Here is a 9,639-nt window from a genome sequence, read left to right on the forward strand (position 1 = left end):
TTGTCTGGTTTGCACACTAAAGATTTAGAGAAATATTTTAGAGATGTATAAAATGTTCTGTATTTCAGAATAAAGGTGTATAAAATGAGCGCTGCTGTCAGCAAGTCTGGTCTGTTTTCACTGAACACTTTCCAAACACATCTGCGGTTTTTAAAGTCATTTTAAGGATTTTGTTTTTTAATTGTTTGGGTTCCTTACACTTTTCCTACAGAATTTTTACTGATTTGGATTAGCATTAAGCAGCTTTAGAAGTCCTGAAATTTCCAGTTAAATACTTTACATTTTATAAAGACCACAGAAAGAACTTTGCAGTAGGTGAACTTTAATACATGTCCAAACTGAAACAATTTTCTGTTGAACAGACACACTTTAAGAACAAAAGTTTAGGAGATTAACTCAACTGTGCATTTGTTTTAGTACTCTTCTCCTTCCTCCTCTCCCTCACCCTCAATGGAGTCGACACCGACCTCCTCATAATCCTTCTCCAGAGCTGCCATGTCCTCCCTGGCCTCAGAGAACTCTCCTTCCTCCATACCCTCTCCTACATACCAGTGGACAAAAGCCCTCTTGGCGTACATCAGATCAAACTTGTGGTCGAGTCGAGCCCAGGCCTCTGCGATGGCCGTGGTGTTGCTCAACATGCACACAGCTCTCTGGACCTTGGCCAGGTCTCCATCAGGGACCACAGTGGGTGGCTGGTAGTTGATGCCAACCTTGAAACCAGTGGGACACCAGTCCACAAACTGGATTGAGCGCTTGGTTTTGATGGTGGCAATGGCAGCATTCACATCTTTGGGCACCACATCGCCACGGTACAGGAGGCAGCAGGCCATGTACTTACCGTGACGAGGGTCACATTTCACCATCTGATTGGCCGGCTCAAAGCAGGCGTTCGTGATCTCAGCCACTGAGAGCTGCTCATGGTATGCCTTCTCAGCTGAGATGACAGGAGCATAGGTGGCGAGAGGGAAGTGGATACGGGGATATGGCACCAAGTTGGTCTGAAACTCTGTCAGATCAACATTCAGGGCACCATCAAAACGCAGAGAAGCAGTGATGGAGGACACGATCTGGCTGATGAGCCTGTTCAGGTTGGTGTAGGTGGGGCGCTCGATGTCGAGGTTTCTACGACAGATGTCGTAGATGGCCTCGTTGTCCACCATGAAAGCACAGTCAGAGTGCTCCAGGGTGGTGTGGGTGGTCAGGATGGAGTTGTAGGGCTCCACCACAGCAGTGGACACCTGGGGGGCTGGGTAGATGGAAAACTCCAGCTTGGACTTCTTGCCGTAGTCCACAGACAGACGCTCCATCAGCAAGGAGGTGAACCCAGAACCAGTACCTCCACCAAAGCTGTGAAAGACTAGGAAGCCCTGGAGACCGGTGCACTGATCAGCCTGAGAACACAGATGAAATACAGTGTTAAAGTTGGTTGAGTTAGTTCACCAGTGGTGTGCTGTGAAATTTACCCACCAGTTTGCGGATCCTGTCCAGAACCAGGTCAATGATCTCTTTCCCAATGGTGTAGTGTCCACGGGCGTAGTTGTTGGCAGCATCCTCCTTACCAGTGATCAGCTGCTCAGGGTGGAAGAGCTGGCGGTAGGTCCCAGTGCGTACTTCATCTGAGAAGACAGAGCCAATCCAAAATGAAGGGTTTAACTGGATCAAATAAAGAACTGGAATACCAATATTTCAGAGTTTACCAATGACAGTGGGTTCCAGGTCCACAAACACAGCTCTGGGGACGTGCTTCCCTGCTCCAGTCTCGCTGAAAAAGGTATTGAAAGAATCGTCTCCTCCACCAATAGCTTTGTCACTGGGCATCTGTCCATCAGGCTGGATCCCATGTTCCAGGCAGTAGAGTTCCCAGCAGGCATTGCCAATTTGAACACCAGCCTGACCAACGTGGATGGAGATACACTCACGCTGGAATAAAAAGACAGAAAGTTTGGAAACATTTTCGGAAACAAAACTAATTTCAAAGCCGTTTTTATTGACTGTGTCACTTCAGTGGATCATCTGTGTCTATATAAATTGGGCTCGAGCCGGCGATGCCAGGATTGAAGGGCTGCAGCACGTAACCACTGGGCTACCGCACCGTAATGTTTGGAATAGATAAAAAATAAAAATAAATGCTTCAGTTTGGGGCGGCTGTGACTGAGTGGTTAGAGCAGTCGTCCTCCAATGCCAGAGTTGGGGGTTCAAATCCACCAGCAGTCACATGCTGAAGTGTCCCTGGGCAAGACACTGAACCCCTCAGCCTCTGATGTGTGTCCCATCTGTGTTTGAATGTGATAAAGCTCTGATTAGTCTCTTTAGAATGATTTGTTCAATTAGCTTTGTAGAGATCTAGTAGAGTGCTGTATGAATGGGTAAATGAGGACACAGATTGTAGTGTAAAGCACTTTGAGTATCTTGAAATAAGATAGAAAGGTGCTATACAAGTACAGTCCATTTATATTCTTGCAACCTATTATGTCAAACCAGCTGTCTGCGTGTCCTCCTTCACTACATCCACAATCCTTCTCTTTGGTCTTTCTGTTTACCTCCTCCCTGGCAGCTTCATCAAAATCCCTTGATCAGCATATCTACTATCTCTCCATATCATCTCAGCTCAGTTTCTCTGACTTTACCTGAGCTCTGCCTCTTACAGACTCATTTATAACCCTGTCCAGTTGGCCTCCCATTGAAAATCTGAACATCTTCATCTCCACCATCTCCAACTCAGCCTCCCATCTTTATGATATGCCACTGTCTCCAAACCGTAATAGCAGGTCTCAGTGCCATCGTGCAATATTTTCTTTCACTCTTGCAGCTTTTGGATGAAGACAAAACGTTTCTACAAGTTTTTGAACGTTCAGAGGACCTGACTGAACTTTTATAGATTTTTCTACCTGGATTATTGAGCATGCATCAGAATATATCACAGCTATTCTTTTGTCATGAATCACTTCAGACACTTATTTTCATCCACTGCTCCCTGCCATGTTCTCAGCTTCACCTCTCTTTTGCCCTGAAGTTTGCTTTGGATAGTTGATCCCAGGCACTTAAACTGATTTGCCTTCAATTGTATTCTGTCTTGCACACCTCATCCTCCCCAGGCTCTATTCCACCTGCTCCATACTCTCACTACAGATCACAATACTGTCAGTAAACATCAGAGTCCATGTGGACAGATTCCAGCTTGTATACCTCATCTGTCCACCTGTCCATTACTACTGCAAAGAGGGGACTCAGAGCTGATCCCTAATCCCACCCCCACCTCGAACCCCTCTGACCCCATTTCTCCTACTGTAAATCTCCCCATGGTCTCACTGTCTTTGTACAAGTCCTACACTTGCATCACATACTTTTTCACCACACCAGTACCAAAGTTCCCCTCTTTGCACCCTATGTGTTCTCTAGATGTGCAACTCCTGACCTTCGTTATGCCTCTTTATTAACAATTTAGAAGCAAACATCAGATCTGTAGTGTTTTTTCTCACTGCTCACTGATTGTCACCTCACTTCGTAACCTGGCTTCAACAAATCTTTCCCATATATTTATAGTATGGCTCATCATCTTTATCCCATTATCGTTACTTAAGCTCTGCCCATCCTCTTTTGTCTCAAAAATTGGAACCAGTAGTCCTTTTCCATTCCTCAGGCATCCTGCCACTCTCAACCATCGACATCACCATACCTCCACAGGTACACAATATGGAAGCAACTGCTTTGATTTTACACATTAGTCAAAAAAGAAAACAATTAAAACGACCATATTTCAAGCCTTTTAGAGATTTTCCTCCAATTTACTGCTTCAAGCATTTATTTAGTAATGTTGCTTTTAGAAAAAGCGTTTAAAATCACACCACCACATTCTGATAAAGGTGTTTGAGTCTTTTACTGTACAGAGGGACCATTTTGTGCTGCGACATAGAACTGCTCACAGGATTACTGTGGACAGGATTATCTAGGTCAGACATGTTGCAGTGCTGCCTTTTGTAAGCATCCACACGCTTTTCAGGGAGATTATACTTCTGTTTAGTTACATTTAAATTATCTGTTACAAAATGCAATATTCATTTAGATTTGACTGTATAAAATCATTCTTATGTAACATGGTTTCTTTATGAAATTAGGGGCACATATTTTCCACATTTGATGCGCAAAAAACGATGCAAAGATTTGGGTTAACAAAGTGATGATTAAAATATGTGGAGCACTGAGGTCTGAGAAAGAACAAGCTGATTTAAATCCATGCACAAAAGGACTGGATGAACAGAAAGCATGCTATTGAAAATACATTGGAATATCAATTAAGTGCAAATTAAACACATTTTTAAGCGTCAAAATATTTATTGTGAGAAATGAAATATTTGCATTTTAATAAAAAAAAAGAGCAACGTGGGAGAAAACCCTCAAAATGACACATTTCCACATATTAGACGTTCTATGGCAACAACTGTGCAAGCACAGGGTTTAAATGAAATGTTCAGGTCGTGCTTACCATGTTCACTTAGCGGAATTACGCAGAGTAACGATACAAGTCCTGAGGAGAGTCCGTCTGTCTGTCAGGATCCTCCGTGTGCGCAGAGACCAGGGAGGGACTGTCGGCTGCGCGCGCCCCGAACAACGACAGGCGGGGGCGCGCAAAGTGAAAGCAGTCCTCTCCTGACGTAGCAACCGTTCACCATACAACACCTTCAGACACAATGCGCATGCACCAAGTCAGTATTTTACATTCATTGTGGTCCAGATACGCATTGTATACATTCTAGTTATATCAATATTAATATTTTGGCCATTTTATAGCAAGGTTCTGTAAGTTATGAACAGTTATGTGTTGACGATAACTCTGAACAACAGTCTGGAGAACTGATCTGCTTTAATCTCTACATCATCCTCATCAAATCAAAAAATACCTGGACTCATTTCACATCTTACCTCTCCATCAATCTGGTTTCAGGAAACAACACAGCACAACCACTGCTTCACTGAAGGTTTTTAATGACCTCGTTGAAGCACTGGATGCTAAGGATTATTGTGCTGCACTTTTCTTAGACCTGTCCAAAGCTTTTGACACTGTGGATCGTAACATCTTGTGTCATAAGCTCTCAGAAATTGGTTTCTCAGATCATACCATCGGTTGGTTCTCTAATTATCTTTCAGATCGGTGGCAATGTGTTCAACATAAAGGTACTTCCTCCAGTTATTTAAGAGTCAACAATGGTGTACCACAAGGCTCAATCTTAGGACACACCCTCTTTACAATCTACACAGGTAATGTAGGTCAAAGCATCCCTGATGCATCCTTACATTTCTATGCTGATGACACAGTTGTTTATTGTTAAGCTAAAACAGTTCTGTTTTTCAGCTTTTGCAATTTGACTTTGGCATCATCCAGTCAGATTTGTTCCATCTCAAACTTGTCCTAAATGCTGATAAAACCAAAAGGATGCTTTTTTCAAACAGGAAGTTGGTCCCAGCAGTTCTTCCTCTGATTTTATCCTCAAACGGTGTCCGTATTAAGTTTGTAGATTCCTATAAATATTTGGGTATCTTGGTCGACTCGCATCTCTCTTTTAGCTTCACGTGGAAAACCTAGTAAAGAAACTGAAAGTTAAACTGGGTTTCTTTTTCAGAAATAGATCCTAACTGAACGCTAGGAAATGCCTTGTAACTGTGACTTTCCTTCCCTCCATTGACTACGGTGACATTATTCACATGAACGCTCCTACAAGCACCCTGCAGATGGATGCTGTCTATCACAGTGCAGTAAGATTCATAACTGGCTGTAACTACCGTACCCGTCATTGCACCCTGTATTCACTGGTTAACTGGTCATCATTAACTTCACGCAGACTCTCTCACTGGTACATTTTCATCTTTAAATCACTTTTTGGTCTGTTGCCTTCATACATCTCCTCCTATTCAATTCAATTTATTTATAAAGTGCCAAATCACAACAAAGTTGTCTCAGGACACTTTACAGAAACAGTCACATACATAAAAGCCATTTAGTAAAGTTCACTATCTAAGGAGGCCAGCAGACAAATCTTGGCTTCGTTGCAGTCTCCCATCCTGAGCAAGCACAGTGGCAACAGTGGAAAGGAAAACTCCCTTTTTAAAAGGAAGAAACCTCCAGCAGAACCAGGCTCAGGACAAGCGGCCTTCTACTTTGACCGGCTGTCTCTGCGTGAGTGCAGCTACAGCATGCGCTCTCAGGACATTATTACCTGCAGTGTTCCCTCAGTGAGGACTGAACTTGGCAAAAGGGCCTTCTCCTACTCCGCTCCTGTTTCCTGGAATATCTTACAAAAAGATCTGAAGCTCTCGACCTTGACCTCTCTAAGTGACTTTAAACATCTGTTAAGTTCATGGGAAAACCAGTACAGACATGTTCCTGTTTTTAGTTTTCTACATCACCTTATAATCTAGCTGCATTTTTTTTTTTCTTTCTACTATTCCTCCTGACCAGAGCCCTATAAAGAGAGAGTTGCGACACTCCCATAGACTCCAATAGAAAGAATGGAATGCGGAAGTCACGTGGGTCATGCAGCGGCAAATAGTTCCAAACAGCAAATGTTCAATATTGAACGTAGTTCGTTCTCCGTGTATTCTCCGGTAAGTTGATGCAAATGCGACACTTTTTTTTGCCATTGTGAAGAGTTATCTGACTGTTATGTACCACACTTTATCAACATTAATACTTCATGTCGCCAGTTTTAGTTAATGAAACATGTTAAATTACTAGTTGTGTTTTAACTGCAGCTGCTCTGCAACATGATGGTTTAAACGGGTCTATTTCTAATTCAACGTTTTAAAATATCTATTACTGCTTAAATTTTGAAAGGTGGTCTTTTTTTAATTTATGGTAATTCCAGTTACTGAACTCAACTAGAAAATATTTGGCCTTTTTGTTCTGAGAGATTCACTGAACCTTTATTTATACAGGTAAATCCCATTGAGCCTCGAGGACTCATTTACAAGAGAGACCTGATTTCAACAAAGAATGATGATAACATGACAACAAGATTGATGTAATTTAGTTAACGTTGTAGATCATTTGTCAAAGACTGCAGCATAAATTGTGACATTATCATTAAAGAAAAACGTGATTGTGGAGATGTTAATTTTTTTTTCATGTTTTCCAGATAAACCACAGGAGAATGACTTCATGAACTGAATGTTGCATTAAAAGTATCACAAAGGTACAAGATCTCATTTTCTGTCTTCTATTAATCAATAACAGCTTAATCGAGATGTTTGAATAAAATTACTTTAACACCATAATCTTCACAAAGTTGGTATTTACTGCAGGACTGTTCATTTACATTAGTTTTATATTATTAGTTTAATGTTTGGTAATCATGGGTCAAGTTGAGATGAGACTCTTTCAAGACAGAACAAGAAATAAGAATTATTACAAGAATATATCAGCATCAATAAACTGTAGGACAGTAAAAAAACAACTTATTAAACTATCATGCTTTAAATGCTTTAAACTTTAAATGCTTTTTATTAATTCTCCAGTTATTATTATTAGTGTATTGTGTGTATATACAGTATATATATATTTTTTTTTCTCTTTTTAATTTTACTCATTGATTGTTGTTGTTAAGCACTTTGATAACAGGTTCTGTTTTTAATGTGCTCTATAAATAAAGTTGACTTCACTATCACAGGTACATTGAGATGGAGCTGGAAGTTATTCTTCATGCCAATTGTCTTCATCTGATCTTTTGTAAAAATATGTCAGAATTTATTTTCCATTAACATTTTTCTTCGCAGGACTGAGTTAATTTTCTTGTCTGTGAGTTTCTTCTGTCCTGCTTATGTATTTTTTTTGTGTTCTAATTGTTCCCTCAGGTTGTTCATTTCTGTTCCCTGACTGCCTGTTGATTCATCCTCCTGGTCCTCTTGATCCTGGATCATCAGATCCTGACATGTCCCTGTCCTCTGAGGACACATTTTCATCTTTCCCTCATCTCACTCGCCTCATTTCTGTTTCTTCCTTCCTCAGTCTCTGAAATTACAACGTCACTGTTAGAATTAAGATTATTGTTCAATAAAAAATATGACATGTCTTATTTAACACTGTTTGTACCAAAGTTTAATTTAGAACAACATGTGTGATCACTGGTCAGATCACTGGTCAATGGATCAACATGCAGTGGAAGTTCTGCTGTTCTTCTCATCTGGTTCTGGTCCATGAACAAATGGTTGAACCTCCTTCAGTCTCACATGTCCTCACTGTGTCTCTGTGAACTGTCCTCTCTCTAAATGTGCCTGTAGAGTGACATTAGTTTATTTTATTGAACATTTATTTGACTTTTAAACATTTTGAGCCCTGATTGAAAATGTTTGTGCAGATTAAATTTACAGCTCTCACTTTGTGTTGTTGTGATGATGATGATGATGATGGTGCTCCTGTTGACTTGAGATGATGTCATTAATAAACAGTGTAAATGGCAGTAAAAGTACTTTATTAAAGCTTGTTTTACATTTTACATATTTTATAATAATTTGTTTGGAAATTTAGCACGGTGGCGCAACTGGTAGAGCTGCTGCCTCTCAGCGAGCAGGTCCCTGGTTCAAACCCCGGTCCAGGGGCCTTTCTGGGTGGAGTTTGCATGTTCTCTCCGTGCATGCGTGGGTTTTCTCCGGGTACTCCGGTTTCCTCCCACAGTCCAAAAACATGCATGTTAGGCTGATTGGTAACTCTAAATTGTCCCTAGGTGTGACTGAGAGAGTGAATGTTTGTTTGTCTCGTTTGTCTCTATGTGGCCCTGTGATGGACTTGCGACCCGTCCAGGGTGTACCCCGCCCCTCGCACAGTGATTGCTGGACATGGGCACCAGCGACCCCCGTGACCCAAAAATGGAATAAGCGGGTAAAGAAAATGGATGGATGGATGGATGTTTGGAAATTTATTTTTGCACAATTAACACTTATTTTGTCATCTGTTATGATTTTAACTAGAAACAGTTTCATTTAAATGAACATTTTAATCAATGAATTACAATTTTACAATAGTTGTCAGGCTGCTCAAGCACAATTTTGTTGTATGTGCGGGCAACCCAGTTGTAACGAGATCCAGAACGACACAAGACTCAGGCTACAAACAAAGTGATATTTATTTACAGTGGATACAATATGTACAGGCCCTGGGACTGGAACTCCTGGAAGAGGTGGAATAGTCTTTTAGGTCGGGAGCAGGTAAGTGACACAGGAATATAGGATTTGATATTGTTGTTTCTTATCTTACAGCTTCCTTGGTACTGGAGTGAGTTCAGGAGTTCCAAGAGGCATGAGTCCCAGCAGCAGAGCACGGACATCCAAAATCCACGAGGGCAGGGTTTCATGAGACTAGACAGGAACCGAGAGAACAGGACTGGACGGTACGGCAAGACGAGGAACTGCTGACACAAGAAGCACATGGTAAGTATCTTTAAATACTTCAGAACACAAAAGGCTGAGAGCACTAGTACCGGGAGGGAATCAATGCTCCAGCATCGAGTAGACTTGACTGCAGCCTTAAGTAGAGGTCGATGCTCATCGGGGAGATGACCGCCAGGTGTAGATCATTAGCGGCCATCTTGGGAGCTGCAGCCAGAGCTACTCTCACATTACCCCCCCCCCCCCCCCCCCCCCCCCCCC

The 9,639-nt window shown here is 41.7% G+C and overlaps 1 protein-coding gene across 1 annotated transcript; it reads right to left on the bottom strand.

The window, feature by feature from the left end:
* Positions 1–305: 305 nt before the first annotated feature.
* Positions 306–4,578, bottom strand: LOC119417452 (tubulin alpha-1B chain). Its single transcript, XM_037684662.1, has 4 exons — positions 4,487–4,578; positions 1,701–1,923; positions 1,471–1,619; positions 306–1,394 (listed from the first exon to the last, which is right to left on the bottom strand). The coding sequence occupies exons 1-4, from the start codon at positions 4,487–4,489 to the stop codon at positions 414–416; spliced, it is 1,356 nt and encodes a 451-aa protein (XP_037540590.1). The 5' UTR covers positions 4,490–4,578; the 3' UTR covers positions 306–413.
* Between the last annotated feature and the right edge of the window lie 5,061 nt (positions 4,579–9,639).

This window comes from Nematolebias whitei, chromosome 11, assembly GCF_014905685.2.
Source record: "Nematolebias whitei isolate Nwh7 chromosome 11, NemWhi1, whole genome shotgun sequence".
NCBI lineage: Eukaryota > Metazoa > Chordata > Actinopteri > Cyprinodontiformes > Rivulidae > Nematolebias > Nematolebias whitei.